The sequence below is a fragment of the Abrus precatorius genome, unplaced genomic scaffold, assembly GCF_003935025.1.
Source record: "Abrus precatorius isolate BTA unplaced genomic scaffold, Abrus_2018 Scaffold3, whole genome shotgun sequence".
Lineage (NCBI taxonomy): Eukaryota > Viridiplantae > Streptophyta > Magnoliopsida > Fabales > Fabaceae > Abrus > Abrus precatorius.
Window position 1 is genome coordinate 11,535,813 of NW_020874373.1, and position 15,941 is coordinate 11,551,753.

At 28.9% G+C, this 15,941-nt stretch overlaps 1 protein-coding gene across 3 annotated transcripts; it reads left to right on the plus strand.

Moving 5' to 3' along the window:
* The first annotated feature begins 4,309 nt into the window (after positions 1-4,309).
* On the plus strand, positions 4,310-9,495 carry LOC113861516 (triacylglycerol lipase SDP1). Of its 3 annotated transcripts, XM_027494375.1 has the most exons (4): positions 4,959-6,545; positions 7,898-8,041; positions 8,275-8,794; positions 8,885-9,398. In XM_027494375.1, the coding sequence occupies exons 1-4, from the start codon at positions 5,127-5,129 to the stop codon at positions 9,211-9,213; spliced, it is 2,412 nt and encodes an 803-aa protein (XP_027350176.1). In that variant the 5' UTR covers positions 4,959-5,126; the 3' UTR covers positions 9,214-9,398. The 3 variants fall into 3 exon arrangements, with proteins under 3 accessions (XP_027350174.1, XP_027350175.1, XP_027350176.1); XM_027494373.1 differs by having other exon boundaries at positions 4,310-6,545; positions 8,275-9,495; XM_027494374.1 differs by having other exon boundaries at positions 4,625-6,545; positions 8,293-9,458.
* Positions 9,496-15,941: the final 6,446 nt, after the last annotated feature.

Consider the following 15,941-nt stretch of genomic DNA (forward strand, 5'->3'; position numbering starts at 1 on the left):
TTGAACAATTCGTTTGTTTAAATTAAAAGATATTTTCAAAAATTATACTAAAATAATTTTTAGAGTTTTGGTAGAAATTTTATGAATATAATTATAAAAAATATTATTAAAATAATTATATTTTCAGCTTCTTTTGGAAGTTATTCAAAATATTTTTCCAAAATTATTTTTAAAAATATTTTATAATTCCAAATGTTTAAAATAAATTATAAAATTATTTAAAGCAATTTTTGGTTTAAAACAGAAAAACAAACGGACTCTGAATTATATTAAATTATAGTATTCATACGAATTCGTATCATTTAGCCGTTCTGAATTTGGATAAGGTCGTGATTGTGAGACATTAGTTTGCAACCAAGTTGGAATATAAACAAAATTACGATGGTTTAATCAATCACGAGAAGCTAATAATCTACATAAGCCGAGTTTGACCGGCCAACGAAAGAATAATGAGTAAATGTTTAATATGCTCTCTCTTTTTATTCTTTTGGGTCAATAAATATTAATAGTTTTGAAGGCCCGTTTGGATCCAGAGTTAGGATCACCCTACTCACTACAACAATTTATTCAATGGGAGGTTGTTGAGGGCGAAAAAAGTGGTTATTTTTACCACAGAGTTACTGTTTAAGGATAAAAAAAATTTTAGGTAAAAAAATTTATGAAGTGATAAAGTGAAGTTTTATCTACTTTTAATTTGAATTGAAATATTTTATAAATACAGTTAATTTAAAATTAATGATAAATAAATATTTATTTAACTTTTTTTCCTTTGAAAAAAAAGTTAAATCTTACTTTTGTATTCTCAATTCTTACTAATGAGAGTATGGAATCACCTATGCTAACATTTATAGGTTTTCTTTCCGGTGTTAATGTTAGAGTATAATAGCCCCACTCCACCTGCAAAAGAATTGACATGAGAAACATAATTTTTGGTTTATGAAACTTGGATCACCCATTTTATAGAATAGTCTCCTTTACTCCAATTTTTTTAGACACACTTACATGCATTGTTAGGTTAGATTAGTTAAAAAAAAAATTAAGTTAGAGACTAATATTATGTTTGAATTTCATGTTTAAGAGAGGAGGGAAAGAAAAGAGATGAGTTAGTAGAATTTAACCTTTATTTAAAAGTTAATTAACTATAAAAGGAAGGGGTGAGGGAGTTTTTTTCCAAACCCTCAAAATCTTTTTGAGATGTTAGTTTTTTTTAATTCTCACATTCTAAGTTTTTTAAATAAATTTTTAAAAGTTCTTGCTTCTTATATTTTTTTTTTCACTTAGATTTTCATAAATAGAAGAACTTCTGCTTTCACTCTTCTTTTTTAATTGTTATTTAATCTTTATAGCATGGTGAACCATATAAAGAAATGTAGTAAAGAACAATTCTAATGCATAGCATACACAAAAGACAAAAAAAATAATAATAATTATTTAGATAGAATTGGAACAAGAAAGAACGACACAAATAAAGGAAAAAGATTAAAACTAACGACTCAAGAAAATTAAAAAATAAATCGAGACTAAACAAAAAAAAAAGTAAAAGACATTCTGTAAGCAAAGAACAAGAAAATAGTTCAACAAATAGAAATGTATGTAAATTTGAGTTTTTTAGTTTCTTATTAAGTTTTACAATCAAGAAGCTTAAAAACAAATTTCATTTCTTCTATAATTTAGCAAACTACACTTGAAGCTAATGAAAGTTTAATCCATACTATAAGTCACCCAAACAACAAAGTACATTTTATATGCACACATTAATTTAAGTCTCCAGTAGCTAACAAACATACTCATATTGTAGTACTTTCAGCATTACATAATTTGATTCAAAGAACTCAATACAAATATATTTTTTTATACAATTTTGATTTTTTTCCCCCTCTAATTTTGCATAAAAAAATAACCCGAAATACCTAAAAAAATACTAGATAATTTGTAGCCAACAAACTTTAATTTTTATTTTGTAAGTACCCAAATTTAGCACATAATTATAACAAGTTAAGTGCACAAAACATTTTTTTAACTTATAAAGTTTCAAAATACAATCACAACTTAAGGTAGATATAACACCTACTTGATTATCAAGCAGATTATCGATGCAACCAACTCACCAATCAAATTTTGTGCTTCTAATTTAGCCTCATGCATGTTCAAAGTTAGGATTTCTATTTACCCTAATAGTCATCACAATATTGTCCACTATTTCACAAGTGCAATTTTCTCTTTCCTTGTTTTGATTGTTGCACATGACCACACACATCTCTCCCCTCCCCCACACCTAAAACTAGCTTTAGTAATTAGCTTTGATACCAAATGAAAAAGTTTCTTGAGTCATTTTTAAAAATGAATCTAATTAGGACTATGAGCACTCAAATTAAAAAAAGAAATTAATATTTTTAAACTTTGCCCTTAAACTCTAGAAACTGGAGAAGAACCAAAATGACCAATGAAAACAAAAATTGAAGCAAGAATAGGAAAAAATAAAACTATAGGTAGAATAAGAAAATGTTTATATCTCACGCGACAAAAGTCAGATTTAAGTATTTTAAAAATTAAAAAAAAATTCATGTTTTAAATCATAATTTAGGCACAAAAATCACACACAAAAAATACGTTGTAGAATAGAAGATACAATTTAAGCTAATTAAAATGAAAGTTTGGGATTAAGAAAAAAATTAACATACCCATAAACTTTAGGTCAAATTTTCAATTTCCTTTATTAATATAAATAAAAAATATGTAATAAGTAAGAACAAATGATAAATGTTACAAATCTCTTTAATTGATAAGATTAAGTTGATCACCGCAAGAGATTTAAATTCTTATAAGATCTTAGAAAAAAGAAAGAACTCAACATTAGAGAACAAAATTTATAATTTTGAAATGTTCAATCTGAAATTTATTTTTTTCACTAAAATTAAGTGTTTTTTAACATAATGCAAATTAAGAATTTACTTGATTTGAACTTAAACAAAAAAAGGATAAAAACACCTTAAACACAAGTAAATTAAGATATTATAGTGATCATTAGGATCATACTTAACTTTAGCTTTATGTATCTAAATTTGAATCATATTGTTCAAAAAGAATAAAAGTAAAAACAAAGTGATGTTAAAAGTAATTTTTTATTTTTCTCTCTTTAAACAAAATTGTTAAAATATTATTCAATAAATATATAAAAAAAACTCGTCCTTTCGTTTTTAAAGATGAATAATTTCTATTTAAAATTATTTTAAAATATAATTTTATTTATCATTTAATCTAAATAAATCATAACAAATAATTTTTATTTTTCTAATTTTAATTTAAATACATTTTGGGCGTGTTTTTTTAATAATTAGTATTAGTTTTATTTATATTATTTTTATTTTAATTAGATTATAGTTCATTGATATTGTTTTTTTATTTTTTCTTATAGATATGGTAAAATTATAAAGACAATCCTAATATGCTACACCTCTGTTCAAAGAAAAATGGAGGGGTTGTATGGGTGGATTTTTTTTCTTGTTAATTTAGTTTTTATATTTTTAAAATATTTACATGATAAAAAATTAATAACAATAATAATAAAATAATTTTTTTATATTTCTTTTCATTCTTTTTTCTATATTTAATAAACATAGAGACTTTTTTTCTCTGATTTTAACGCATTCAAATAACAAATCCTTTTTTATTCTATCTATTTTCTGTTTATCGTTTTTTTTTTCTATTTCCCCTTTCATTTAAAACTTTAGTCGCAATGGTATTAGATATTACATCATATCTTAAATAAATCCTCTTAATTTTTGTAGCGCCCAATAAAGTGACTTCAAATAATTAAATGCCTAAAAGAATATCAAGGTTGTCAACGCTGCATCAACAATTTCAAGCAACAAAAGTTAATATTTGTTTTTTTTAACGTGTATTATCCATTAATTATTAAAATAATGGTAAAGGCATTTAATAATTTTAAATCTAGATGTATTTTTTTTAAATTATATAATTTTAAGATATATATTTTTTATTTAATATTTTTTTATAAAATAATAAGAAAATTATAAACATAAAATAACAATATTTTAAAGTTTAACAGGATTTATTATTTCCTTTTTTAAAATGTATAGAACTAAATAAATATTTATCATATAAAAATATAAAGTGTATTTAAATATTTTATTTTAATAAAAAATATTGTCTTTAATATAAGTTGAATTTAACAAAAAGCGATAAAACAAAGTAATTTGTTCCCATCACGTTTTTGTCGTGTGTTTTCAGTGGCTGCAACATGCAGTATTGTCTTTCCAAGCCATCCTAAGATCGCTTTATTGATTAGAAACTTCCAAGCTTTCGAAACAACAAAACCAGAGTTTGTCTGGTTCTGCCATTTTTCCCTCCTCATCTGAGCCAAATCACTAACGACCCATAATTTGGTTTAGATAATTAGATATGGTTCATTCATGCATCTCTATTCTATCCACGTCATCGTCTCTGTGACTAAGCTCCGCGTCACCACCGCATCTGTATCTTTATCCCTTCCTCACGGATCCCAATGCCCATCCCTCTCCCACCCCATTCATTCTTCTTTTTTCGACCAAATTTTTGTTGCTTTTTTGGAGATCGACGATTTTATTTCTGGGTTTGATTTAAAATCTTATCTTTTTTATTTGAGGGGTTCTGGATATCTGATTTGGAGCTGTGCTCGTGGTTCTTAGATTTTCTGAGATTGGAGGAAAAACGAGAACTTTGAACTTCAATATCAATCATTGTACTGTTGTTCTGTTGCTTAGCGCGTTTGTTTGTTTAGTTTCATGGCGGAGACACGTTTACTTCAACGGTATTAATTGTAACCTTTGTGTCGCATCTTGCATCACAGGTTTTTAAGGAGTTTCCAAACATAAAATTAGTCCAATTCAATTATACGAGCTTTAGAGTTAGTCACAGGATACACCCACAAATTCATCATCTTATGAAATCCTAGTGTACAACTGTACATCATTTACTCTGCGTTTTCACATTTTATTGTACACTTTAATACTAACATTGAAAGCACAGGTCTTTTAGTGCTGGCTTTCTTATAGGTTATTATTTAATTTTTAGTTTTGAGTTGTGTGAGAAGACAATATTTATCTTTGACTTTTGATTAAGGTAGAATGGATCAAATTAGTAATGAGGCTAGTGTCGACCGGTTTCCAATTGGCCCTTCAGACATTCTTGGTAGGACAATTGCTTTCAGGGTTCTTTTGTGCAAGTCTATGTCACATTTGAGGCACCATATATTTTCTCTGTTGTTAGATCTCTTCTTTAGGTTTAGGGGGTTTTTGGCATCGTTTATATCATGGTTGCATCCAAGGAATCCGCAGGGAATATTGGCAATGATGACAATAGTTGCTTTCTTGTTGAAACGATACACAAATGTGAAGGTAAGGGCTGAGATGGCATACAGGAGGAAATTTTGGAGAAACATGATGAGAACTGCTTTGACCTATGAGGAGTGGGCTCATGCAGCTAAGATGCTTGATAAAGAGACACCAAAGATGAATGAATCAGACCTTTATGATGTAGAATTGGTGAGGAACAAACTTCAAGAGCTTCGCCATCGTAGGCAAGAGGGATCTCTTAGAGATATAATATTTTGTATGCGTGCGGATCTTGTTAGAAATTTAGGTAATATGTGTAACCCTGAACTACACAAGGGTAGGCTTCAGGTGCCGAAATTGATCAAGGAGTACATTGATGAGGTAACAACTCAATTGAGAATGGTCTGTGACTCGGATTCTGAGGAGCTGTCATTGGAAGAAAAGCTTGCTTTCATGCATGAAACTAGACATGCATTTGGGAGGACAGCTTTACTTTTAAGTGGGGGTGCTTCTCTTGGAGCTTCTCATGTCGGTGTAGTTAAAACACTGGTAGAGCATAAACTCTTACCTAGGATAATTGCTGGTTCAAGTGTAGGATCCATTATGTGTGCCGTTGTTGCCACTAGGACCTGGCCTGAGCTTCAGAGCTTTTTTGAGAATTCATGGCACTCATTACAATTTTTTGATCAAATGGGTGGGATTTTCACTGTTGTTAAGAGGGTCACAACATGTGGTGCTGTTCATGAGATCAGACAGTTGCAAATGATGTTGAGGCATCTAACAAGCAATCTTACATTTCAAGAAGCTTATGACATGACGGGTAGAATTCTTGGGATCACAGTTTGCTCCCCGAGGAAGCATGAACCACCTAGATGTCTTAACTACTTGACTTCACCCCATGTGGTTATATGGAGTGCAGTCACTGCTTCTTGTGCCTTTCCTGGCCTTTTCGAAGCTCAGGAATTGATGGCAAAGGATAGAAGTGGAGAGATTGTTCCTTACCATCCTCCTTTTAATTTGGGTCCTGAAGAGGGCTCCACACCAGCGCGCCGTTGGAGAGATGGTAGCTTGGAGATTGATTTACCAATGATGCAATTGAAAGAACTTTTCAATGTCAACCATTTTATAGTTAGTCAGGCCAATCCTCACATTGCACCATTATTGAGATTGAAAGAATTTGTACGGACATATGGAGGCAATTTTGCTGCCAAGGTACATACTAATGGACTTGGACCTTTGTGCTAACTCAATGCATTATACATTCGTACACATGTTTATGTTTACTGGCACTGGGTAGATTTGTTTCTTAAATGAATTTTCACGATTACAATTCCAACTACCCCTTCGAGTGTGCTGTCCCCTTCCCTAGGCCTAAGTTGATGTGTAAATAGTCCATCACTATATGGTTAACTATTTAAACAGTTTGCTTAAAGTTTTACTGTGTTCATTTCCATGTCCTTATAGCTGCTTATGATTTTAGCTTTTCTTTGCATTACTCATGGATGCTATTTGGTTGTGTGCATGTCTACTTGTATCTGTGTAATATCATGCATCAGTACTTGTTATTTGTTGGTCAAACCCCCATGGAGTTTTCTATTGTCTCTCCAACTCCACTCTCCCTGACAACTTCTAGGGGGAATTCATGTCTAGGTTTGGATCACAATAAGATCATTGCCCTCCTATTTACCTTATCACATAACATTGTCTTTTCTTTGTTATTTGTTTAATCCTTTATGCAGATAGTTTTGATAGTGAATTAGTGTCATCGCCAATGACACTAGTCGTTGATTTTGTTTTAATTGAAGAATAGAGAAACAGGCTATGTTTGTAGCGAAAGCAATGTGTTGAAACAGTTATAAAATTTTCCACATTTTATTATGGTCCACTCCCTTAGGTGTAGTTAAAGGACCCTGAACACTGAAGTCCGGTGCACCACATTTCTGACTTCTTCCTTAGTGTCCTAGTTTACTAGCAAAGAAATTGGACTTGGTAGAGAGAACCCAACGATCTCTGACTGTAAAAGTACTCAAGAACTTTCTGAAATTTTCTGCATAAATAACGTATTATGTTTTTAGCAAACTAGTTAATATATTCACAGAAATAGCTGCTCTTGCTCTAAAACGTCCATTAAATATTTGCCCTATACTGCAGAATTAGAAGTATAGAATCCACCCATCCCAAGAAATAGCAATTACAGAATTATTCAAACGTAAATACTAACAGGTGACAGTAACCTGCAAACACTAAATTATTTATTTTCTAAGCATAATAATTGACACTTACTGTTTAAATTTGGTGCTCACTTTTTTTTTGTTATCATTTATTCTAATGACAAACATAACTTTCAGTCTGAATATTAGCTATACAAAAGGGGATTCTTAAATTTAAATTATGCTGTGTAAATTAATGTTCGTTATCCTCTGCATGACTAGGAAATGGTTTTTTCCTTTGGCAATGCCATTCATCATTTCTAGGGCATCAAACATGTTAACCACTGAATCTGCTGTCTGCTCTTCTCATTATGCTCTCAATGATTGTGTCAAATGTGGTTTTTGATTTTGCAGCTTGCTCATCTTGTGGAGATGGAGGTGAAACATAGATGTAATCAAGTACTGGAACTTGGCTTTCCATTAGGTGGACTTGCCAAGTTGTTTGCTCAAGACTGGGAAGGTGACGTGACTGTTGTTATGCCTGCCACCCTTGCTCAGGTAATGTGCCTAAAGAAGCGCTAGTGGTTAACATTAAACCTTTGATTACAGAAGTTGAAATTTCACTGTAATTGGAAACACAGGAATAATGTCACAAATGCTCTTTCTATAGCCATACATTTTTGCTGAAGGTTTAGAAATTTATTTGTGTATTATTTACTAAAGATGATTCAATAGATTAGTGATTAACTTTTGTATATTGTGACTATTGGCTTGCCTGTGCCCCACTCCAGTACTGCAAAATTATACAGAATCCTTCGTATGGAGAGCTTCAAAAGGCAGCCAACCAAGGGAGAAGATGCACTTGGGAGAAGCTTTCAGCCATAAAAGCAAATTGCGGCATTGAGCTTGCTCTTGATGAATGTGTTTTAATTCTCAATCACATGAGAAGGCTGAAAAGAATTGCTGAGAGAGCTGCTTCTGCTTCTCATGGTCTGTCCAGTACTGTCAAATTCAGCGCCTCAAAAAGAATTCCTTCATGGAATTGCATTGCGCGAGAGAATTCGACAGGCTCTCTTGAAGACCTTTTAGATGTTACTTCCTCATTGCATCAAAACATTAGTAGTTCCAATGGAGCCAATGGTAAAGCTTGGAAGACCCACCGTGGCATACATGATGGAAGTGACAGTGACTCTGAAAGTGTTGATTTGAATTCATGGACCCGATCTGGCGGGCCTTTGATGAGGACTACTTCAGCAAATATGTTCATTGACTTTCTTCAAAGCTTGGATACTGATACTGAAGCAAATAGAAGCTTAGTGGGTCATGCTATTGCTAATCCTCATGATCTTCAGTACCACATTGCCAGGGTCACAACACCAGATAGAAACTCTGACAGCACAGAATCTGAGCAAAGGGAAATTGGCAACAGGGTTGTCAATGGATCCAGCATACTGGTAAATGAAGGTGATCTCTTGCAGCCTGAAAGGATCCATAATGGGATTGTGCTTAATGTTGTCAAGAAAGAAGATTTGACACCTTCAAGTAGGAGTCATGATTTTGATAATTACAACAATGAAGTTGCTGAATGTGTCCAAGATGAGTGTCCTGGGAAGGAGATGGATGCTGCTAGCTCAGGTTCTGAATATGGAGATGATGAATCCGCACCAATTATGTCATTAACTGATGCACCCGATTACAGTTTCATGGATCATAGCATTGTTGGCAGTTAGTTCAAAATATTATTTCTTTTCCTACTTTTTTCTTATTGCTTTCAGCATTGTATATAGTAGAGGCTTAGAGGGTCTCTATTCATGATTTTAATGTTTATAGCCCACCATTTGGTTTTACTCATAAATGTAACGAAGAGAAAGTGAATTTATGTACTCGCTTTCCACAACAACATTGATTTCTTGTTAGTGGTTACCACTTCTGCTGATGAATAAAACTGAGACGCGGTTCATGATATTCATTCTGGTTAACAGAAATGGATTAAGTGAATTAACTATATTGATATTAAAACTAGTATGGTATTTCTTATAAACGTACGAGAGAAAAACCACATGGATTCTAAGTTTCTAGTGACAGCTAGAAAAGCAAACAAAGACGAAAGAATAACGATTTTAAAGAAAAGAAAGAGACAAAAGGAATAATGATTTAATCATCTTAAACTACTTCTTGAATTCTTTTTGTTCATACTGTTATTGCAAAATTGAGGGAGCAAGGTAGGTAGAGACACATGCTTGCTACAATTCTAAGTCCAGCATGCTCCCTGACCAATATAAAGGGTCATTTGTTTGACAGTGGTAGAATTAATTTTTATTTATTCAACAAAGTTAAAATTTTTGTCTGAATTAATCTTAACTATAATTTTTATATTAAAATAATTGTCGTGACATGTATAAAAATAATTGATTTTTACCCTAAAAATCTATAGGAAAAACGAGCTATAAAAACTTGGAAGTTGTTTTGAATATGCAGAAAAAATTTAAGGATCATCGTCAAATCACAACTAATGTGTCAAAAAGTGCCTGCTTTAGTGTCTGATAGTATTTAGAGACTTGTTTCTCATCCATCGGATAAGAAAATACTTTAAAAAACAACAGAAAAAAGGGTGTTCTTATCCTTAAACGAAAACCATCAATACTATATAGTATATTTCATTAGCTGTAAACCTGTTAATCTTTCAAAGGGAATGTTTCAAATCATATTTCATGCAATCCCTTCAATCAAGCCGTATTATCACGTTAGGACCAATTTGGTTTGCTCTCTCTTCCACGGAGACTAAATGAAAAGTGCCATAAAATGATACCCAAATCTTTACTTTACTTGGTGTTCAATTTTTAATCAAAATGTTCACACTTGCTTATAAAATAGCCAACAATGCAGCATTTTTTTCTTTTCAATATTGGTAAATAGTTGCCATATATTACATTATCTCTTCAAGTCTATCCTTCAAACCGGCAAAGGATCTCACAGAAGAAGCGTGAGTCCACGCAAAGGATTAGCTCCAAGCTTCTTACTTATGTTTGGAAGTTGAATATTTGAAGAGAAAGAATGAAAAGATAAATGTTTTATTTTTAAATTTAAAGAACTACATAATATGCATAAATAAAAATAAAAGATTCACATATTAAATTTATATTATTTTATACAAAAAAAATTAAAAAAATGAAGATATCATCAACCACCTACATAACACTAATAAGAAAATTAAACTATTTATATAACATTAAAAGGATGATTAAAATATAACTTTAAGATTATTTGTCTTAGGATTATATTACTTTTCATTTATATACAAAGAATAATTTTATCAGTAAATGGTACCTGTACTCGAATCCATCCTACTTCATTTAAATGCAAGAATTTTAAATTCTTTATATTTAGCTTGGCTAGGTAAATGTTAATAAGGTACTAGATAAAGGATTAAAAAAATATATTCATGTGTAATAATGCATATTTTAAAATTTTTAATAAAATTTATAAATTAAAAATAGATGTTTCTATCACTAATAATGAATATTCTATTTTTATTATTAAATTTTTTTATTTATTACTTAGAAAGAAAATATATGAACGAAGACATATCATCTGTTAACATGATTTGTTAAGATTTAAAATTTAAAATGACTAAAATTATATTATTCTTAAAAAATAAAATATAAATATAATTTCTTATGTGTTTTTTTTTACGTTGTTTTCAAATAAAAATTAGATATTTGTTTGCATAAAAAGTTCACATTTAATATTATTGCAAATTATAGATGTGAAGTTTTAATATTTTAAATATTAGAGAGTATTAACATTTTTTTAATTAAATCACTAATTTTACTATCTATTAACACAAAATTAATAGTAATGACTGTTTAAGAGAGAATATCGGACCTTCTCAATTATAAAGAGTATGATATATTTTACTATTATTTTATTTGAAGGAATTATTCAATTTTTTTTAACAAAATTGTGTAGTTGTATGTGTATAAGGGACTTATATCTTTAGGTGTCACTTTATATAGTAGGTATAATTTTAAGATGTGTGTATAATGAATAGATAAAAAGTAATGTTACATTTTAGTGAACAAATAATAAAATTGTTTTAAAATATAAACAAATATTACCTATAAAATTATATATATCTCTATGAATGTTGAATTCACCTAAAATTTAACATGTGTGACCATGGAAATGATATTTTTAACAATTAGATTAATAATTTTTATATTCTTAAATAATTATTAAGTAAAATAAATTAATGTTTCTAACTTTTATAGTAAGTGAATTCCTTCCTTACATGTGTGTGAAAAGTTTATTATTATTATTATTATTATTGAAAAGTTAACTACTGTAGACTAAATAAGAGGCAATTGTTCTACTATCTTGTTTTTCCTCCAGAAATGTATTTAAGAATTTATATTTTTTTCAATGGTAAACTTGACAATAAAAATTAGTTTTTCGTTAATCGTGAGAAACAAATGTATTATCAGAGTTTAAATTCTCTTCAATTTGTGCAAAAAATAGACTTTTAATTTTAATATTTTGGATCTGTTTGCAATTGTATCTCTTCTTCAAAAATGATTGTGAATTGGAATGATAATCATTTTGATGGAAACCAATGATGCCTATGTAATTAAATTAGGTTGGCAAGTTATAAGTAGGTCTACAACAACATAGGTTCAGGTTCTTAAACAAAATTATAAATGTAATCAAGTATATCCCATAAATATCAAGGCTAAAGATTACTGATTCTCTAATTTAGAAAACTATTAGTAGGAATTGACATTTTAAAAATAATAGTTGCTTTAATAATTTTTTAAAAAATAATACACAATTTACAATTTGAATGAATTATTCTCTAGTTGAATCTAAGATTAGTCTTTACAGGGTCAGATAATAGAGTTCAAAAGCCATTTGGTTGGGCTTCTTGTGTTGGTGGCCCATTTGACTTCAATGGAGTGGACAAACCCATTTAACACACAACTTTTGCTTAGTGAAAGCATTTTGTTATGCATAATTTCCATCGTTATTTATTTAATATCTATTAAGAGAGAGATAATTACAAAATTTACATGTTAATGTTATCTATCATTCTTTAAAACCCCACACTCTTACTTTTTTGTCCAGTAACATGTAATTTTTCTATGTGTAGAATAATAAATCTTAAAAGTTAATATTGTTTCTGAAACTATTTAATTATCATTACTTCTAGTATAACTACCAAATTCAAACGTAATACAGAGCATTGAACAAAATTAAATAATAAATTGATTTCAGTTATTAAAAATGAAATTTACAGTAAGAACTTGTTATTTACCACCACTTAGTTGAGTTTTTTAAAAAATATTAAAAGTATTTGCAAATCTAATTTCTAAATTATTGACGAGTTTAATTTTGCTGCTGTAAAAATTCTTATATTTTCAAGAAATCAGAATTCGTTGTACATATCAGTTTTATATTAATTATTATAAAAATAAATATTTTTAATGATATGTGAATTTATAATTAAATCACAGTGTAAAAAATATATGTACTTTTAATGCATTTGAATTGAATTAAATTCATTGTTGATAATGTGAAATTTTAAATTTATAGACCCACTTGGCTATCCCCTTTAGCTCATACAACAGGTCATATGGTTAGAAATTAGTCTTTATTTTTTTTTAAGAGAAGCATAAATATAAATTTTAAAGATGTGTATTTTATCTACGTCAAGTATATCATATTATATCTTATTAAGAATAGTTAGTTATGTATTTATTAATGAATTTAAATCCAAACAAGGCTGAATAATTTTTTTCAATTTATTTATTTATTTTAAATAATATTTTATGTAAAAGCAAGAAATCATAACATTTTTTATTATTGATTAAATTTAATAGATTAACTTTGAAACTTTTATTTTTATATTCAAATTTATTAATATCAACTTTTAAAACTGAATTTAAGTATCTAAAGATAGGAAAATATATTTTAAAAATATTATATAATAATATATTTTAAAAATTTATTTTATGATTATTTAGTTCATCTTCTTTTTATATCGTCCCTTCAACGAAATTTTCGTAGCTGCGCCGCTGTCCAGTCACCACTTTTTGCGATTGTGCATGCATTCAATGCAGTGATATAATATTTTCAGGGTCGTTAATCCTAAAAATCATGACTTTTTGTCACAAATAGAGTAATAAATTAAATGCAACTTGACATGAACCAAAGGCATTGTATGTGTGTGTAAATGAAAAACGTAGCTATTGCAAAAAGGAATGGTTGCCAACAAGTCAAACACATCTCTCTGTTTATAATACCCACATGCTCAACAGTTCCATTGTTTAAATTACTTAAATTTAATATAGGATGTGATATTATACACAATTGTTTTTTATTATTACTGAAATTTTAATATTATAATATAAACAAATGCTTGTTAGATTAATCATAAATTTAAAAGGGCGTTATATATTATCTTAAAACAATCGTTATAATTTCCCTAATGTATATTAGAGATTAACATATATTTATATTTTTTTAAAATAAAATACTAATTTTTATTTATTAATATAAATTAATGGTAAAAATGGTTTGACATGTAATAGTGTCCTCTTAATTTATAAAATATTATAAAAATTATTTAATAAAAATATACTATTAATTAAATACTATTTACAACAGTTTTTACCTAATTTGAATCAACAGGTATGAAAACTTAAATCATATTTAAAAGTCAATAATACCATTAAATATGTAAACTTTAAAAAAAATATTTATTTTTAGAAGATGCTGTTAATTTAATTAATTTTTTATTACACTAAAAAATGGACTTGTAAAGTAAAAAAGACATTTGAAGTTACAAACAAAAATTCCAAAATATAGACATTATTTTGGCAAACAGAATGAAGTGAAGGGTCAATTTTAATAATAGAGAAGTAGATTATGGTGGGGTGGTCCAATTCTCCAACACAAGGCAACATGGGCAGCCCACTGAAAAGGAGGGGGTGAGGGGTATTGCAGCTCTTTCAATGTGCGTGTGCAATGAGCGTGGCATTCGCATTGCCTATCCAATGTACATGTCACAACCACAACAAATAAAAGTGGTCAAAGCGACCAGTGAAGGCCACATGCAATTTCATTTCCTATTTACACTTCCTTTTTTATCTCAATATATAATAATATTTCGATATGTGTCACAGTTTTCTCTCATAATTTTCCGTGTGCTTAACCATTTCCGCGTGCTCTTTTCAGTCGGCGCTTAATCTAATCAATCCAAGTTGCCGAATTTGTGGACAATTTGTGCTCTCACCGGTAGTTCATGCTTTGTTTCTTTCCTCATCAAAGTAATCACAAAGAAAATACATTGTTGCTGGCGTTTTCTATTCGCAAATTAGGAATTGTCTTAAGAATAGTTGACCACAGTGTTTCACTTGAACCCAAATACCAAAATGACTTTTTAACAATTTTTATATGTTTACACTCTATCAATGGTTGTTAAGAGAATTTGAAGAAGAGAGAAATAAAAATAATATGATAGGTCAAGTAATATATATGAAGAAATTAAATAAAGATAGGATGGAAGAAAAATAAAGTGCGAAAATTTAATTTTAAAATTTTTTAAGGCTAAATTACTTTGTTTTACATATTTTTAAAACAAGTTTTTCAAAGCATCTAGTTAATAAGAAGAATGTGTGAAACTCTATTCCATCTTTTATAATTTAAATATAATAGATAATGAGAATGGATTACTCTCTTCCAGATTGTATTTTTCTGTTTATCACAAAGCCTTTGTATTGCACTTCTTTTCTATAACAATAATATAGAAATATTGGTTTTTGTACATATGTATGTACTACTTTTCTAAAACAAAACCTTGTACAACTTTGTTTCTCTTGGTCTATCTTGTTTTACTGAATATCATATCATCCTTCCAAAAGACCAAAATTTGTGAGTAAGTGTATAGCAAGTCTTGTGGTAGCTCATCTACTTAAGATCACTTTATTTCTTTATTTTTTTTCCCTTTCTTTTTCTAATTAGAGCAGGAACAGAAAATTAAATTTTTGTAATTGGACATCAATTTCAAAGATTTGAACAAATCAACTTCTCAGTTTCAATAATTAAAAAAAATATAATCTAAACATATTTTAACTTTGGTCAAGTGAGTGCTTTAAAAATTTACCCATAATAAGGAATGCCACTTGATATTTTTATTATTAATAGGAATATATAGACAACGTTGGTTGCAAGTAGTTGTCCCCACGACATTCTTGTTGAGCAAGCAAGTATATTGCATTAAAGGTAATGTTATACATACACCAAAAAGATTAATGTATTATTTTTTTAATTTGACAAAATGTGTATTTAAAATATTTATTTTTTATTATTTAGTAAGTGAAAGGTATAACATCCACAACGAAGCAAGCAACAAGTAGAAAATTTACACTTCTACCACTAAAGTAAAAAAAAATAAAAAATC